Source organism: Onthophagus taurus, chromosome 7 (genome assembly GCF_036711975.1).
Source record: "Onthophagus taurus isolate NC chromosome 7, IU_Otau_3.0, whole genome shotgun sequence".
In the NCBI taxonomy this organism is placed as follows: domain Eukaryota; kingdom Metazoa; phylum Arthropoda; class Insecta; order Coleoptera; family Scarabaeidae; genus Onthophagus; species Onthophagus taurus.
Window position 1 is genome coordinate 8,339,728 of NC_091972.1, and position 20,396 is coordinate 8,360,123.

The 20,396-nt window shown below is 34.3% G+C and overlaps 1 protein-coding gene across 3 annotated transcripts in view; it reads right to left on the reverse strand.

Moving 5' to 3' along the window:
• The window catches only part of LOC111422796 (uncharacterized), a 116,440-nt gene that overhangs the window by 32,821 nt on the left and 63,223 nt on the right, over positions 1 to 20,396 (reverse strand). For all 3 annotated transcript variants that reach the window (XM_071197832.1, XM_023056032.2, XM_071197831.1), the window contains one exon: positions 4,944 to 5,158. In XM_071197832.1, coding sequence (XP_071053933.1) covers positions 4,944 to 5,158 — 215 coding nt within the window. The remainder of the gene's footprint in view (positions 1 to 4,943; positions 5,159 to 20,396) is intronic.

The following is a 20,396-nucleotide window of genomic DNA, read 5'->3' on the forward strand; positions in this document are numbered from 1 at the left end:
GGTTTAAGTTTGAGTTTTGAGTTCTGTACAGTTTGAATTTTTCTGCTCATACATATTCCGTATTAAATGTATGCGCAGAAAGGTTCAGAACTGTTCGGAACTCTTGAACCAAAACAGGTTTATTGAGAAATAGTGATAAAATGAATACGTTAATACTAAGCAGTAGGAGGCTAACATGGATTTATCTTGGTAATTCCCGCGTGATGACCAATTCTCGAGATAACTTCAATTTATGTTTCCGAATTGTATCAAGCAGTGTAAAGTATCTTTTTTCCAATTCCCTAGCTAAGTACGTATACAGTCTTGCAGTGTGGGAGCCATAACTCAAAGAAAGCTGTAATCTGAGATAATTTGTCTAAATCTTGATTATGTTCTCCGTGATTCAGTATTATCAAAACATAAAATCGTCTACTTGCCATAAATTTTTAATTTCTTCGTTATACAATTCATAGGAAATCACCAGCATCGTCCAGCTTCCTCTATAATAAGGCTTCATTATTCATGCAATCTTTTGCATTAGTCCACTTAATGACTAAAAATAGGCGAAAACTCTTGCAAATTGCGTTTTGCTTAGCATATGTTGTAGATCCTGATCACATTTCGCTATGGTTTGCTGTGTTTTAGATGATTTTGGCTTCTTATACCATTTTTTCAAGTTTATTTTTTCATCTGCATCGCTGCTTTCTGATTGTAAGTCAAACGAATTTTTGAGGTTGTTCAAAAAAATCTTTAGTACTTTCATCTGAATTGGCAGTAATATCCTCATATTGTTCTTCTGATGAGCAGAGAAGCATTACTAGTTGTATGAATGCATAGTTCACAACATTGAATTTGGTAAAGTACCTTCGGTACAAAAACAGATAACATATATAACAACAAATAAAGAATCAAACTACAAAAAGTTTCCATTTATTTGTAGCACCGGCTCCTCCACCAAAACATATTTAATGGATTTTATTCAAAATTCATTTTGTGGGGTGTGTAATTTTGGATCCACACAATTCCGAATGTTTTTTTTGTATGAAACATACAACAATTTATTTTCATTAAAAACATCAATTTGTACACAGCTTATATTTTTTATTTTGTTTGAAATTGTTTTGCACAAAGTTCGTTTCAGGATTCCGATTTCAACCGGCTACATAAATTAACAAATATGCGCAGCATCGCCTCGCAATCGCAATAACGCGAATAGTACGAAGCGCCCAAAATTAAATAAATCTATCTGAGCGGGGAGGCTTTTCGTTCAGACAGGAAATAATATACGCGTTACAACCGTTCCATTGTCCGGCGCAATAAACTTGTCGGTCCGTGCACGATCTTTACGCAGGACCGACTGCAGGAGAAAGCTTTTCACGATCGATTTGGTACGGACCGCCACTAACTACTGTCACAATAGAACCATCAGAACACAACGGATATGCACCTAACAGAACTCCAGTTCATATCCCCGTATAAATCGAAACATTATTATCAACATTGAAATTGTGTGACATAGATCACGTCAAGTCATTTGTATCAAATTGTACATTTTAATAGTCAATACCAAATTTTTTTATAATGAAATAATCTAATTTATCTTTAATTAAACTGGAACATATTCAGGAATGTTTTAGTGGTTAATTTCAAATTCTACTCACTAATACTAAAAATTATTGTTATTGTGTGAAAATTTAAATTTGAAACGGAACTAAAACAACATGATATCGCGGTGAAATTCTCTGAATAGTCATATTAGGGTTTGTTAACGCGCAAAAACGCATGCAAGTTTGAAGAGAGAACTGGATGCTGCGCTAGTACTGTAGGTAGCCCGTTTGCATAATTTACAATAATAACAATGTTCAGGCGGTCGATTCGACATGGGAGCTATTAGGCCACAGGTATTCATTGTAAACATTACGTAATTGCCGCGGCCAACACAGCGCTGGCGTCCCTTTTCAAAATAGGCTTCATCGAAATTGGCTGATTATCGGAATAGGATTAGCGTTGCGATATTTTTGCCGTTACGACCGTTTCGAGTGTCAATTTATTTACTCGTACTTGACAGGTATGTGAAATTAATTAACTCCAATTTTGATCGACAGAATACAATTTGAATCCGGTATAATTCAAATTAGTTTACAAATCTTATTCTAACAAGTACTATCTTTTATATTTGTATTAGTTTGTTTTATGATAATTTCTAGTTGATAATATAAATTGTCTTTGTAACATCAACAGTAGTAAAACAGATTTAAATTGTCTCTACTAGTGTTGGGTTTATATATAGTCCTAGTTTTGGCTGGTTTCCAGATTGCCAAACAATGAAGATAATAATCAAGTTTATGGATGGTTTCCGGAGAAGATTACTTCTAAATGCTTTATTATCTAAAGACGATTTTTTTATTCCTCTCAATAATAACTTATTTCGGTGTTATTTTCTTTACGTAACTTGTAATTTTCTCGGAAATCCAAAGATGAGCCAATTTCCTGAAACATTTTCCCAACCCACCACCCTTAATCTTAACGAATCGTCCCTTAGCGGTGCCTAAACACCACCACCTTGCTCTAGATACGAAAATTTGGTTCGCTTCGCGTCGTTTCTGCTTCAACAATTTAATTTTGTGATTGTATTCCAATTCCTCATAGCGTTTCGAGTCTTCTCGTTAACCACGATTCCTTACAACAATCATCTGCATATACTCAACTCCCTACGCCCTCGTTCTTTGGTAGGGTTGGGTAAAAAGATAATATTTCATACGACCCCGGGCAACAAAGGACACATTCAATTACGTGTAAAAGCTGCAATGAAACCAAAAGGGCGTCGCGGCTCCTTTGAACCAACTCGGAACATGCAGTTTTGAAAGGAGGTTCCAACGACGTCGACGACGTCGCCTTCGTTATATAAGCTTGCCGGCGACGACGTTTCGAGGCAAATTGACGGAACGATAAAAGAACTTTTTGTGTAAATCAAACATAAAATTTTCGAAAAAAATAGCCTTAGAAAGTCTAAATTAAGAGTTAAATAAAAAATCTTTGGTGAAATAAAGATGGCATTTAACGTCGTGATTATTTTAATAAAGAAGACATTCAATTACTAGTAAAAGGTGGGACGTGAACCAAAAAAAAAAGGCCGAAGTCCTTTTGATGGCTTCCTTTAGCACAAGAAGGAACCTGGTGGGAGGCGTTGAAAGGAGGCCCTCATTATATGCACTTTGGTCGTTACCGAAGTAACGAATTGCGCTCGAGCTTAGAGGTGAAAAAAAAATTCGAGGTGAAACGTCGTCGTTGAATGGACAAAGTTCCTCACAAAACCACTCTCCGGCAAATGAATCATTTAACCGAGCGAATTATTCATTCAGAGGAAGCGAGCGCGTTCAGAAGCTCCAAACACTTGTAGTTAGCAGTCGATGGGAGCCGCCGCATCGAGTTAAAAGTCGAATTTTCGTTATTTGTCGAATTGAACTGAACGTGCCGGGGATGAATTCTGCTGATGGCATCGTATTAAAGACTTTAATTCGGTTTAATTTTCGAGATTGGTAGCCTAATGGGATTCAGCCAATCAACGTTAAAAGTCATTGTAACTTTTCAATTACTTTAAACAACTTTTTGATTTCTTTATAAAAGTTTAATAAACGAATAATAAAAATAAATCGAAGAGATTTAGTAACGGTTTTCTATTTATATTCTACATCGAAATCTTTTTTGGACAACTCTTAACAATCTCAAATTTTATTCACTGGTGATAACTTCTTCTACGGAGTTTTTGGAATTATTCTTGTGCTGAAATACCAGAGGATATCAATATGGTATGGATCAGATCTAAATTTGCATTTGTCCTTGTTGCCTTATTGCTGAACTTTTTTGGAAAGAAATCCATTGGAAAGAAGGGCATGTTTAAGTTTTATGGGCGTTTTCATAAAATTTGTCATAATCAATTTCACATCTATCGCCAATTCTTTCGCATCACTCCTAATTGTATCCATCTCTCTTAATATATTAGCTATCACTTTATCCCAGGATATCTTTGCTCTTCCTCTGCATCTCTTCCATAGAGCATATGAACTATGTGACTGCTAGGACTGTTCGTATCTTCTCACAATCGTAGATTACAATTGGTCTATATACTGTTTCATATGTTTGCGAGGCAATAAACGTCCATAAAAATAAAACCTGACCGAAAAAACCTAAATCCATCAATTCCAATAATAATTCCCTCTGGAACGAAATCTGTAAGTTCAACAATAAGTTCAAACACATGCCTGTTCTTGCATTTTAAAATCTTTTAATCTCATGGAGCTCGTAAAAGCTGATTTTGTTGGGAAACATTTTGCTAACTTCCATGGACTAAAACCAAACATCATTCCACGATGTATCCCAACAAGCTTCAAAGCGCTAAATATTGACAACAAGTATCATTCCCATATCTCAACCACACAAAGATCAACTCCATCCCCAATCATTAATTTCGCTTCCAACTGTTGCACTCCACCACACACCAAACATCTCCCATAATGAATGATAGTTCCTATTATTTGGATTATACCTCGAAAAAGTCTTTGATATGATCAATGGGCATATCTTTAAACGTAACAAATTCAGCTACACACTGTGCCTCATCAAGCTTATATACAATTAGGATTCTATCGTAAAATCCAAGTTAAAATTAACTCTTTCTTATCCACAACCTAACCAATTGAATGAGAAGTGCAACTTATTCTGTATACTAATAACTCAAAATACTTTTAAGTATTTTTATTTTCCCAATATGCATTTTTCACTTCAATAAAACCTTTATATGGAGAGAACATTACAAGAATTTATTTCATGAGTCTCAAACGGACAATAAAAGAATACGTTAACTCTTTGAAAAAGGACGATGTCTTTGTAGGGATGTTGTTTGTAAAAGATGTTGTTCCGTATGGAAGTGTAGGAAGAAGGTTGGTTGAGAATGGTCGACTTACGTCAACGTGCAATCCCGGGAATGGAAAGACTCTGGTGGGCGGCTCCTCTTTCGGGACATACCGATAGAACTCTTGCGAGTCCCTGTACCATTTCACCGAGTAAAGGGGTGCCTTTTCCAAGTCGTATTCGCACTCGAGGGTGACTGAGTGCCCCACTCGGACCGCTCTGGGTACGGTCACTCGCATTGACTTCAGAGGCCAACCATTACGAATTCCTAAAAAAAAATATAAAGGTTTATTAGACTTTTTTGTAAAATATAAAAAGGTTATTATTTTTATAATAACAATTAAATGTGTTTTTAATTAACATGTACATTGAAGTGAATTGACTGGCTGTTTTCCGTCATGAAAATTAAGCTAGTTAGGGTCCGACCAACCAGTTTTGTTGACAACATAGTTAAACTAGTTAAGCCGATTTGTGTACAAAACAGCGTTCTGGTTCAGAATAGAATTAATTTAATCTAAAGTGTCATTTTAATCGAAAGAGTTATAGAACGACTATATAGTTCTTAAATAATTATAAATAATAGTTTAAAAATAAATTCATTTCGAGAAAGCAATCTCAAGATGTAACGTACTCCAAGAATTTCAAGTCACTCTTTGTAATTTCGACGAGAAACACGGAGCAGATTGTAATTCTTAGTTGTTCAATTTACTAAGAGCGAAGGAAACGTTAATGAATTTTGCCAAGTCGACAAGCGAGTGTTACCGAAACGGAGAAGGTTACATACACACACTCCCCTCGAATTTTAACCGTGCAACTTTGTGAAACATTATTATCGCTTACATGATGTTTAAAACCGCGACACCACAACAATAATAACACGGTAAAATACCATTTTATAACTAACAATACAAAGAAAACAAAAAAATAGATATTAATGTTGAATGCAAAATAAAAATCTATTACGAAATAGAAATTGTAGGAGAAGTTTCGTAAAGTTTATCGGACATTCAAGAGATCGTAAGAGATAATCATAAAAGGAAAGAGCGTAGGAAGAACTCAAAGGAAAGATCGTGAAAATGTTCCAAACGATAACGTTCAGATCTTATTCACCTGGTAATATTTGTAAGATATCTATTGATTTCGGAGCGTAACCTTAAAAAAATTCTTGCTTAATTTATTAACGAAAAAAATGAACTGTCTTTGAAGAAGGGGAAACCCGAATGTCTCTAGTTCTAGGTGTAGTGTTAGTTCAATAAAAATATGCAACATAGTGATATTTTATGCTAACTAGCGCTATCTACCACTTACCAACGTCTTAAGAGAGATACGGCTAAACCCGAATGATTCTAGTTCTAGGTCTTGTGTTAGTTCTAGTGCTATTGCAAAACTAGAACTAACACTAAACCTAGAACTAGAAACATTCCCGATACTTTCTATACGTCCGCTATACGTCCGTTATAGCTCAAGAAAAATAGCGCTGAATAACAATTACAACTAGAATAACACTAGCACTAGAACAAGAACTAGAATCATTCGGGTTTAGCCGTCTTGAGAGACGTGTGGCTAAATCCGAATGTTTCTAGTTCTTGTTCTAGTGTTAGTTCTAGTGCTAGTGTTATTCTAGTTGTAATTGTTATTCAGCACTATTTTTCTTGAGCTATAACGGACACTGCGTACTCCGTATTGATCCGTTATATCGAGATTTTCCTGTAATGTTAAATTATATTGACATGTTGCATTTTATGTGAGACAAAGTAAGTAGGTACACCCTGGTTTCTATGGAAATATATTTTTGTATATTGCATCTTAAGTAAAATTCACAGTATTTATTATACATAAATATTTGTTTAGGAAATTTATAATATTCAAATTAATAAAAAGGGAGAGAAAACCATTTCCGGCAAACAGAAATGATGAAATTTCGTTCCCGATTTCAATGGTCGCGATGCGGCATTATTAAGTCCACAAGATCATATCCAAATAAAAGAGAAACTTCGATCGGAAAAGGGGAAGAATAAATAAAACCGAAGTCATCGCAATACCTCCCCCTTTCCGTGACGAAGGAAAGCGAGCTGGAGGCAGAGCCGGAGTCAGCGTAATCCGCTTTTGGTGCTTCTCGTCGAATATCAATAATCCCTTTAAGGGAGGGTGGGTTTTTGATGCGGAACGGGCTTCGAAACGGCCCCTTTCTAGGGAAATGCGGCAATGCATACGTAATCCGTTTACTGATTATCAACAGCCCGTATTCTTTTCTGCTCGATACGGACCATACATCAAAAAAAAGTAACTAACTAAAACAAATCATAGTAATAAAACAATAATAAAATCCTTCAAGTTTTATTTAAAGACTAGTTTTATATCTTTTAAATTGAAAGCCACTTTTACGTTTTCCCATCGAGTCATTCTTGTATCTATTTTTATCATTTATATTCCTAATATGAAAACTTTTTATTTCCGCTGTTATTGATTCATATTCACAGGAAAAACTGGCAATTTCAACTCACATCCATTAATCACAACGTCCTATCTCGTTCTCTCTCAAAGAAAAAAGACACCTTGCTGTGTGTACTTCACGTCTTCCACCTCTTTGATTTCGAAAACTCTCTTCCCTCTAAATATTTTCAATGTAATTAATGGTCGCAAGCGTTTCGTTTGCAAAAGAAGGCAAGAAAAACTTCAGACTCTGTTTGAATTAATTAATACGTGAAAATGAATACACGACATTTTTAAATTATATTGCGTCTGGTCGTAATTAGAAACTCTGTTAAAATAAGAGAAAAAAATAATGGCTTCATCGGACCGCGACTCAAATTGAAACCATTGTTAGGCACCGCCTACGCCCGAAATTTTTAATGGAACTCGAATACAGTGGGCATACATTGTGAGTGAGAGGGAAATTGGTGCAAAGTTAATTGCCGACAATTCCGTTTCGATTACACGAGTAACGTTTTTTATTGAACTACCTACCGTATTAATGTAGTTGTCAAAAAGTCGGATAATTCTCCTATAAACTGATAGAACCTCAATGTATTGTTTTGTGAGTTAATTATATTGCCTCGGATAGAGCTAATTGGTGCCAAAAGTTAATCAGAGACATACAGTGAATTTAGTTTTCAACACAGCTAAGCACTATAATGATAATGCTGACTGGATTCTATATAAGGAAAAATTAGCAAATTTAAAAAATGCTATGTGGCAGAAAGCCTGAGACTTGGAGGGGTTTTGCGAAGAGATCATTTACTGCAGTAAGTTCCCTCGATTTTTTTATAATCCAGTCAAAGTGCAGCCTTGGAGTCTTCTGCTATTAGGTTCAGAAATCTTTGATTGCACTAAAGAGGAGACAAACATGCCTGACTGGGCAGTAGCTAAATTTGCAAGCAAGACATATAGTAGGGAGTGAGAGGCAAATTGTTCCAGAAGTGCCTGGCACTCAGCTACGTAACAGGACATTGATAAGACGTCACAGCAAATTTCATTCCTAAACCTGGTAAGCAAGATTACTTCTTACCAAACTCATTTCGACCATTTAATCTCTTATCTTTTCTTCTAAAGTAAGTTTACTCTTATGATTAATACGCTCAGTGACTAGCTACACCAGTAAAACGCTGAATTGTAACAAATCCAACTCTTAAAGGAAACACCCTTGAGATACACATTTGTTCAAAGAGAGGTTGCTGTGTGGAATCTTGCCTTAATTAACCTCATAAAATGTCTGGGTAAGGCCAGCTAGAAAACCATATGTTGAGGGAATGATTTGATAATCTTTGTCAAAGGCAAGTACTTCGTAATTGTCAATAGGATACAAATTGAAATCGGTATGGTTAAGAATATGTGGAAAAGAAATATTTTTCTAAATCTGCCAAAGATGACAAATTTAAGGTAAAAAAAAAGTAAGAAGGTTTGGTGTCATTTTAGACAGGAAAGTAGGATTAACATCTTGAAGAAACACCTCTCTGGTTTTAATTTGACCAATATCTAACAAGTTTTCGCTGCTGCTACATGCAATATTTAGAGTTGCAATTATAAATAGCTAAAATATAATATAATTTGTTTAAAACCTTGAAGAAAATGTTATTTTAATTTTTTGATTTGAAATATATTTCCTGATATGTTAATTGCGGTTGAAATACTACTTTTGAAACATAGCTGAATGTAATTTCTAATTTAGTGATAAAATAAGAACATTTACATGCTAAAATAGTCTATACACCATAGTTTCCACCTGCATTAATCAACTTGTGAATGTCTGCGTGGCATAGTCCGCAGACCGCATACGAAAATTAGATATTAACAGCGAGTGATGCTAATTCCGCTCGATTTTCCACTGATGAAATTCGAATTTCGAGCGACCGCCGTGTTTGTAAACTTGATGAAGTTGGTCCGTGGTACCAGAATCGGTCGCTTGTTTGGACATGTCGGACAACGGTGAACATTTGTCCAGAAGCAGCTGCCCTAATAGCTGCCGCGGCAATATGCAAATGAACAAACACGCGCCAAACCAGACGAATATTATAAATTAGTTAAAGCGAGTTGACTTGGACATATATCATAAGAACATACTTTGTATAAACAGAAATTTTCTCTGCAAAATTAATGCAATATATAATGGTAGTAACTCATGTAATATCAGACTTTAATCCTTAGTTTGTGTTTATCGCTAGCGGTTGTACTTTTTTTGTGGACCTTTTTAACCAATTCAGATTACCTCGTGTAATAACGGGTTACATAGGTCAGAGCGAACCCTATCGGTACTTCTGCAATTTCGTTGTACAACACCGACCTTCATCGTCGTCGTGTTACAATTATTCCGGTCGATACTGAAATTTAATCTAGTAGTTCAAATCGAGCTTGGAAATTGGTAAATTACATTCTAATTTTATGTAAGTTTACATAATATCTTATATAACTTCCAATATCTACTAATATACAAACTTTAAATAGTGTGTTAATAAAAATACAGAAAACCCTCGATGTAATGGACTTCAGATATAACGGGCAAAATATTTTTAAGTTATACTATTAATATTATCTATTTAATACATCAGTATATTTAAATATAAATGTTGGCGCTCATAGATAGGATCCAACTCGGGTTATTCCCCAAGTTGCTCTATTACGCGTTTATAGATAAACTTAGGGTATTCCCCGAGTTGTCTATACGATGTATAAATCAAGGTTGGTAGTTCTAGTTTTAATTGTTATTCAGCGCAAAATTTTTGTATATTTTTATTGAATTTATTTTTCATATAACGGACTTTTGGTTATAACGGACACTCCTTTCCTCATATTAATCCATTAGATCGAGATTTTCTACTTTATTTTTCCTTATTTTCTCTATTTTAAAACAAGTGTAAAAACTAAAATTAAATAAAATAAAAATGTAAAATTTAAAATTCGTCACTGAGATTAAGTTGTAAATGGCCTTAAAAGAAGAGTGATTGTCCTAAGGGTGGTTGGTCTCCGTCGTTCAGAACTGTTCTCAACCCTCCTCGAGAAAGCTCGCTATGGAAAGCTTTTAATGCTAATGTGGGTTTGAATTTCGAGGATTATTTTTTTTTCTTCCACGGATTATCCCGAATTTTAGAATTAAACCGTAAAGTAAACCGCTATTTGCAGCAATACTACCGAAAAGCTGCTTATTTATCTCTCTCGCGTAGCTTTTTAAAGTACCTTCCGCTTTGGGCTCAATTTGTTTCGACTCATCGCCGATTCACGTGCAATTTCGCAGAACCGCGATTCAATTTTCTGTTTACACATCTTTCCCAGTAGGTACTGCAACTCGGCAAGTTTGCGATATTTTTATTGCTCGCCCGTATATACAGTTTGCGCGTAGAAGCTTGAAGTATGTCCGAAACGGTTCTGGTACTGCAGTTTGATTCATAATTTAGTAGCAATTTGTCCGCGGTCATAAACAAAGAGATGGACTAATCAGATTGAACATGTGCCCTCCAGTAATTTATGAGGTTGTGTTTCGAAACTACAACATCGGAAGGATTCATTTTAATAAGATTAAATCAACTCTGCACTCGTGTAAAACTTATGCATAACAACTTTTTGAAACCCCCTGTGTGAATGCTATAATAATGAAATTTTTTTGTTGGCTTTAATATTCTTAATTATAGAAGCTAATTACTAAGAGAAAAAGCTTGTTTTTATGGTACATGTTGTATTTTGTAGTAAATTGCCGGTGTCGTACTTTTTTTTTAAATGTAATACGAGCGCGCTCTCCAACAATTTCATAATAATTGCACAAACAAGAGCTTTAAACAAGAAGAGCACAAATACATTACCCTTTACGCTTACGCATCTAATTAACTGGTAGTAAACTTGCTTTCGTAGAGAGATAATTTTCAGAAGGGTAAACCTTCCGCCTCCAGCTATTTCCTCCATAAAGGACCAAGAGTTGGTTATCAACGACTCCAAGCGAAGAGGAACTAGCTATTTTAAATTAGCAATTAAATTAAAGGAATTCTTATTCATACATTCCAAAATCAAAATAAATACTCTCTTTACCAATATTAGTTAAAATAATATAATAAGTGTAAAAGTTGTGTTTGGTCCATTAAAACCGAGCCACGCTAATGGAAACAATTGTTATTTGGGGCGCGATCGTAAATTGAAATATTTTAAAATAGCGTCGCGTATGCAAATTCGTAAAACTAGCCCTCCGAAACCAGAGAAAATGCGAGTCACGTAACGGCCGATTTCCTCGCGTCGGCGGTCACAACGCGATTTAACCGATTATATAAAATAATAACCGGACGGCGAATACCAAATGAGCTGGAAAAAGAATGGACGAGTCACGCGACCTTCCTGACTTCCCCCCTGTAGCTTTCATAAAACGGAAAATGACATAATACGCACGACAAATGTTTTAACTAAACGCACAAAATCTCAGTATAAAGAAACTTTTAACCAGGAAAGAAATTTATTCAACCTTACTCTTTAAATTTACTGCAAAGATAATCAATATGAGCTTTAAATATTTGCTTTAAAATATTATTTATTGAAACTCATTAATCCGACGATAAATTGAATTCTAATAACAACTTAGACAGAGAGGGGTCTTGTCTTGAATATTAATTAACCATGCAATTACGAATACCCTTCTAAGTTTATTAAATAGATATTGCTGCAATTTGATGCAATCAAATCTCATAAATCTCGTATCGTGCACGTCCCGACGTCTTGCCACATTCAGCTAGGAGCAATCCATCAAAGTGTGGTTAACTCTATGGTCTCGGCGTATTCTGTATATAACGTGGAGGCGTAAACTTTGTCTCATCCTTCTTCACTTTACGCAGCTTCAAATCCATTTAAGATATTGAGCAGTAAACTTATAAAGGAGGGTTATTTTGAAACGATATGGTATATGGCACATGACAAACATAATAATTAGCGATGTGGACTGTAACCGATTACATTCTCCTTTTGTCCAATCAGGTAGCATAATAATACACATAATATGAGCGACAGAGTTTTTGTCAGTTTATCTGTGTACTAAAATCTTTAGAACTAGTTTAATCTGTATTAAATTACACTTTTATCAAACTAAGTTTCAGTTCGCATGAAAATGACACTAAAAAGTTAGAAAGAAAAACCAAAAGTTCAATTTTAGTGTAATAACCATATTTCAAAATTCGTCATTGCGATTATTAGCGTTTTTCAGTTATTGTGTTTGCATCTATACATACATATTGCTGAAAATCCAGCAACTATAGATCCATCAAAAGTTCGATGTTTACTTTTACATGATTACTATATTTTTTTTTAAATTTTATCGAATATTTAAAAGTTTAAAATTTTGCAACATATGAATAAATGATAATAATTCCACTGGTCGTAATAAATATCTCTCTAAACTCTCAACATTAATTGAGATTTTGACGGTTACTATAAATTTTAATAACCATTAAAACTGAAAATAAACGTACCATATATTAATATTTCGCAGAGAAATTTGATTTTCATACATGAAAACGAAACATTTTCTATTGAGAACGTATTTGTTTTAAATTTCAATAACACGTTTTATTGGGGGCTTAGCGAAATTTTCTGGTTCGTGGTAATAAGGCAGCGACCCTTATAAAATATTCAAATTGGATGACGTCGTCCCCACAACCAAAGAGATATGATTCCGGGGTCTCCTCTTTGCGGTGCCGTAAATTTTATCATACACAGCGGGACAGAATCGACGGAGGAGCACTAAAATTTCTCCTCAGTTTATTCCTTTCTTGTGTTTTTTTTTTTTGAAAATTTACTTTTTTTCATACTGACATCGGTAACGTATATCTAGAGAAACTTCTGTTCATCCAGCGATTTCCTAGCGGAAAATCTAGGATCTAGCGAAGGTTGAGCCCGGATTTCCGGATATCCCTTTCCCGTATTGAAATAATAAAGCGACGACGAGATGTGGCATACATTAAGTGGATTTCCACCGTTTTATTCCGGAAACGAGGTACTTCCCGTAAAGGAATTGTTATTATCTTTATGTATAAATACGATTTTAACTGCTAAACAGTAAATTTTTTTTTTCTCGACGATATCTTAAAAGTTTTTTTATATAGATATTGTTAGTATTTTCCCTCCTTTCGAGGAATTTATTACTTTCGGTAACAAAATTTCGCACATCGTTGACTGGGGGTTGGTATATTACCCTTGTTATGTTATTATATTTTGTTCCTCCCTTTTGATACTACTTCGGCATTCCTTATTTTTTGATCCCCCGTTTTGTTAGTCAAGAGAATATAGTAAAGTGAATCTTAATAATATTAAATCATGAGAGCTACAGAAGTTTTTAATAAAAGGAGAATTTAAAAGAATGTTCATAATTATCGATTTTAATGGAAAAAAGGCGGAAGGTAACTTTCTATAGTACATTGAGCTTAAACTTTTTATTAATCTTTTTCTGTTCGATAAGTGTGATCTTTTATTAATTGAAATCTGAAGTTCTGACCGTAATTCAGAAGCGACTCCCTGTCGTAGAGGCTTGAGAAGAAGCATTGTGTGAGCGAAATCCGTCGAAATCCGGGAGACCTTTGTTCCGTCCAACACCGGATTTATATGGTCGCGCCGCGAAGCTAAAACTCCGTCGCAGCGGTGGCGTTTTGTTGCTTACCTTCCGATTTCTTCTTTTATTTTTTTCTCGTTGTCGTTCTTTCGCGTTCGCGAGCTTTTTCTTTTTTCCGCGTTCCCCAACACTTGCTCTCCCTGCATGCCTGGAATCGGATACAAGAGCACCACCTCTTTGATTTATATTGCGTTCTTCGAATGCGCGCCACCAGTACGATTGTTATGCAAAGCAGGTACGGTGTAAAGTTGGCATCGCACGTATGGTTTATAGAAGCGCTGCTTTTAAATATTTATTTTGGAAATTAGAAACGCAAAGTTATCAAAATGTTAGAATATCTTGATGATTTTGTTTCTCCCAATCTACATCACAGAATTTCAATTTATTTCTGAAACTACCTCTAAAACAGCTTTACGTTTAAAAAAAACTTCAATACGCACATACCATAAAATTAATCAGTTGAACACTCGAGTGGAAATAAAACGGTCAAAAGGGCTCTAATTCGTTTATAAACTAATTGAATTCGAGGCAATACCAGGAACAATGATAATTGACAAGCCTGTTCGCGTAAAACGAGGTTGTTTTTTAAAACGTCGTTTGAGAGTGAACTTTAAACTCAATTATTGCACAACAACAATTATAACGCTTTAGGGACCGGTTAACGTTTATAAATCGCACATCCTCTACAAAAAAAAAGTAAACAACCCTTGTGTTATTCGTCCATTGAATTGCTTTTTCATTATTCCGCGAATTTTCGCGAACGAAGGGGGAGTTTATTAAAACGCTTGCCTCGTCCGCAATTTTTGTAACATTACTATAACCGTTATTTTTTTTTTAGTGCAAATTTGGTCTATATGCATAGTACATTTTACAATTATCGAAAAACACACACATTTTGAAACGTAATTTCATTATTGAATCATATTATTTTCATATATACGCTTGAATTGAATCAAATAACGGGAATATTTTGGATGTTTGGGGTAAAAGGAATGGGGTCGATTGTAAATCTCCCAGCGTTCACTGATTGACCTAAAACTAGTTTAAACTTATTTAATTATTTCTCCATTTCCAACTAAAATTTATTGTGTACGTGAAAGAGATAAATTTTAGAATAATTTATTTTATTAACTATTTTATAAAATGCGTGTTTTTATATTTAATTTATAATGAAGATAATTAATGCATTATTTGAAATTAAAGATTTTTTTTTGAAATTGTGTGAAAGTTGAGAGTTTAGATTAATTAAACTGAGTATGGTGAAGGCACTATCTCGCTAGACCTCCACGAAATTACTTAATTTATCAAGTGGAGGGTGGTTCGCGTGTCCAAAATACCAAAGTACACCACCACTAATATTAAATTTCCCGCCGCGGTACTAAGAATTTTAACCGCGCTGGCGCACGTATACACGGATATTATTAATGGACGTGATGCCAACGCCAATGTTATCTAACCCCTTTCCCCAAACACCTTATACAATATTCACCTTCAACTAACCTAATTCAAAGCAACTTCACTTCTAGAAGTTGCAATCTGCGTCGAACCAAGCTTATTGTTACTCTATACCACAGATTCTAAAATCTAAAACTACACAATTAAATTTTTATATGTTGAGGCAAAGAAAGCGAGGAAAAGAGAAGAGAAATGAACGAAAGAACGAAGCGGAAGAGAAAAAACATGAAATTTCCCCGAGATAATAACGCCGACACGTTATCTTAAATAAAGTAGTGTTATGGGAGCTTTAAATCGCGAGTGTATTAAGAAACGTGGTTAACATGTATTTAAATTAGTTTTAAGTGTGTAACAAGGAAAGGAATAGAAGGTGCAGAAGGGACATAGAAGTACTTATATTTAATAACTCGTAAACGATAACAAATAAAAAAATAATACCACAGCCAATAAGCTTTTGAATGATATCAATTTTGACTAGTGGTGCTATTTAAAAAATCTTAAAAAGTTTGACAGCTAACAGTTGAAAATTGAAGTTGATTTTGTTAACAAAAGATTTTGTTTAGTCAAATTCACATTTCAAATCACATGTTGATCCAACAACTACTTTTAGACATATTAAGCCGGTTCCATACTTAATGAATTATTATTTATTTCTTGGTAATTATACATTGACATTTCATAGCTTGATAATATTGAGAATGTTTATTAAAACTCTCTTTTTTGAGAATTTTGTCTTGCTTGAGGGAAAATCTGAGAGTAGTAAGAGCCCACAGATAGAAGAAGTCTACATCTTCTGACTTCCACTCCCAAATAAGTGGTATTAATATTTTGTGTGATTGGTTTATCATTTACTGTCAAAATATATCTAACCCAACTCTAACCCATCTTTTTTGCTTACTGATATGTTAAATTACATGCAAAATTTTTCAAACGATGAAATTTATGTAGTTGTCGTTGTAGATCATTGTATTTTCTGCCATTATCACCGTAGCATGGTATTTTTATTGCTTTAACGACCGATTCTGGTCGTTAGAATATTAACCAGACCTGGACTCAGACTACCTCAGATTTATTTATTTAATACATACAGTTGAGCACAGAAACGGGACGAACCCAAGGCACCGTGCCTCAAAAATTACAACAACAAAGAAAAAGAAAAATACATCAATATTATATAGAATTTACGTATATAAACTAATTATCATAATCAGCTTTACACGCCGCAAATACTAATATTAATTTACAAATTTTAATCAATTTTTTCCTCGAAGACTGCGATATTTTTTTATAACGTAGAATATTGAGCTGACTCTAAAACTGTCTTCAGTTTTTCTTCATCACGTCCAGTTTTCGAGATATCCATATATCACCAATTTCTTTTGAATCCTTTCAAGTCTGGTAATATATATTTGATATTGGGAATTCCTAATAGAGCTGCAGAAGCTTAAAACATTATGCACATACGCAAAATATAATCTACTTATAGCATAAATATTTGTAAAATTTTGCGTGACTGCTATAACGAAGCCAAGCATGCGCCAAGCCTTAGCAAAAAAGTTTGACATCAAATGTGACGCCTAAGTCCCTGACCTGAGTCACTGTAGGTATGGTACATTACCCAGGCTATAATCGTATCTGATCCTGCCTGCCTTCCTTGTAAAAGAAATAACATTACATTTTTCAGTGTTAAGAAATTTGAGCTGCAATAAATACGTAGCGCATCAATGTCGCGCTGTAGAAACTTGAGTAAAAATTTTTAAATTATCAGCATACATCAAGCAATGAGAGTGTTTAATTATTGAAAAAATATCATTGATATAAATATTAAATAGAAGAGGTTCTAAATGACTCCCTTGCGGTACACCGGAGGTAACAATGCTGTCAGAAAAATGACCATTGATATTTTTCACAATAAAAATAAGTGGTTAATGTTCTTATACAATTGTAAATAAATGAGGAAGTCCAACCTTGCCAAAAGCCTTTTTAAGACCTATCCAGCAGAGGTGGAAGGATTTGTTGTATTCTATTGACTTCTCAATTAAATATTCCACACCTTTTTCAATATACACTCTATTTCTGATTTCTTTATAGTTTGTATGTTCTTCCATTGTTCTTACACCTCTATAACTTAAGTAATCGTCTTTCATTTCCTTCAAAAACACATTCACTTCCTCAGCGAACCATGGCTTCTCACTTTTCCTTCCATTCACGTTAACTTTTCTGATTCCAAGTACTTCAATTGCACTCTGCATTATGTATGTTCATATCTTGGATCACGTTTTATTTATGTCATCACCATTATAGATCTCGAGACAATTTTTTCTTTCATTCACTTCCTCAGCGAACCTTGGTTTCTCATTTTTCCTTCAATGCACGTTAATATTTCTAACATTAATTTAAGTTAATTTTCTAATAATGCGTTAATTGCACTCTGTATTATATATGTTCATATCTTGGCCCAGGTTTTATTTATGTCATCGCCATTATGGATCTTGAGACTATTTTACCATTATTCACTTCCTCAGCGAACCATGGCTTCTCATTTTTCCTTGCATCCACTTTTCCTTTAACTTTTCTGATTCTAAGTGCTTCAATTGCAGTCTGCATTATTTATGTTCATATCTTTACCCAGGTTTTTTTATTTATGTCATCACTATTATGGATCTGAAGATAATTTCTCCTTTCATTCACTTCCTCAGCGAAGAGTCAAGACTTCTTATTATCTCAATTCGATATAAAACAGTTTACATATAAAAAACTCTTATTATCAGTGTTTAGTCTTTGCGTATTTTACTATTTTAAACAAAATATGTAAATCTTCCACATACACTATATTGCATCGATAAAAGTAATTAAATAACATAAATAAACCAACTCCAAAAACGAATTTTCCCGAATAATTTCGTTTGTACTGTCAAATTTATTGATAATTGTTTTGATAAATATTTTAAAAGCAGTATTCATTAAAACCATAAGTTAGGATAAAATATAAATTAAATTTGGGTGTAAAATGCAAATTAATCGAAAACTGTGGTGATTAATTAGAAAAAAAATAACAAAAACGGAATTATAAAAAAAACACAAAAAGAAACAATTTGTTCAAAATGAACAAAAGGGACCATCACAATACAGATATCTCGCTATTAAACAACCACTCCTAATGCATGCCGAAAAATAATAATTTTCGAGCTACACGCACGCCACTGCAACTTGCGCTACGCAAAAAATGTATAAAACGAAACTTTCACGGCTATTTATTTCCGCGAACGGGGGCGAACAATAGACCAGACAACCGAGTGGAAGTTTTAATTATCATTTTCTCCGGCCAAAGGGGCGACGGCATTGTTCGTCCCCCAAAACCCCCTCACGAAAATAACCTCCTACCTATTTTAACCTTCCAAACGACCATTTTCGTAAGAAGAAAGTACAACGCGCGAAAATACAATGCCCGTTCTTGGTGTTATTTTTCTTAATTAGACCCTTTCCTTCGGGAGGAAAGGGGCTCCTATTAAGATTCTGATGGTGTGGAGTTGGAGAAGCTCCCGTGCATTCCCAAGTGTTTTATTTCCTATAAAGGGGTTGAATGTAAGATACTATTTTGATTTATTTTCTCATTTTAATAAGAAATACTTTTAGAGTTATTTTTACCTATTTGAAATAATGTTGGAAGCAATAGATTCTGTCTTTAGAATTATTTCAGTGATGTTCGTAGTATTACTGCAGCAAATGTTCGTATTTAAGGAAAATTGGCAAACAGCGTCCGTTGGTAAATTTCCGTGCACGGTCCAAGCGTTTGTCTTCTTAATTAAGTCCGTTTCGTGGGTTAGTTCGGGGGGGGCCTTCGGCGCCGTTACGACCGCGCCACCGCTGAATGCCGCAACATTCGGAGGCGGCACTGTCCATTCCGCTAAATTTAGCTTTCCGGAGAACGAAAAATGGCCCGATCCGCGTTCACTCGCGAGGGGAGAGGGTGAATACCGGGATAATAAAATTTTACGAGGAGAAACTTTCGATGCGATAACGCGTTCTGAAACGCCACTGCAGCTTAACTCGAAATTATCTGGAAGTTTTATATGCGTTTATGGCCGCTTGCACTACTACTGCTAGTTGAGAAAGAAAGAAAGAGGGGAAAAGAGAGAAAGTGAAGGATTTGGGTTTTTGCCTTTTTTTAGCTTAGGATAAAACAATTTTTAAAAAACTAAATCACTTAATATAGCGAGTGGTACAACTAATGTACGAAATAGATTTGGGAACCGTTGTGATATTAGCAATAGATTTCAACTTTACATTAAATAATGAAACATTAGAGTAATCGAGGCTTTCAAATCGATGTAATTTTAACGTTATTGTATTCCACATAAACGGTTACATTAAATTCAGATAGAATAATTCTTTAACTATTTGTTATTTGATGAAATCAATTCTGTAAATTTCAATTGTATAGTTGTAATAATAAAGTCGATAAGCAAACACGCTGTAATTCGTTATTCAAGAAGTATAAAAGGTCACGTTAAAATAGTGACATTGCCATTTGCATACATTTACGAACAACAGATAGATAAGGACTATAGATAAGGACCAACTCAACCCGAGTAAGTTAAATAACCCGACTGAACTTGTAGAATGGAAACATTAAAGCTTGAACTTAAAGTAATTGAAATTAAAATTATTAAAATAAGTTAAAATAATTATCTTGGAATTTAACTTGAACATTTTGACTTAAATCAAAACATAAAATTAATTAAGAATAAAACCTAAATTAGTATTCTATAAATACATTTTATTATCTAAACTTTTTGTAGTAAGCGTGGTTGTCTTCCATTAAAATTAAACTCTATCTCCATTTGTGGTCTATTATTAAAGTTCATCACTTTCAATTGAGACTTTAAACATTACTTTCATTCAGAAGACATTAAGTATTATTCATATACTTAATTTGGTTATGTGACTAGTAATTTCTATAGATTTCTTCCGCTAACTG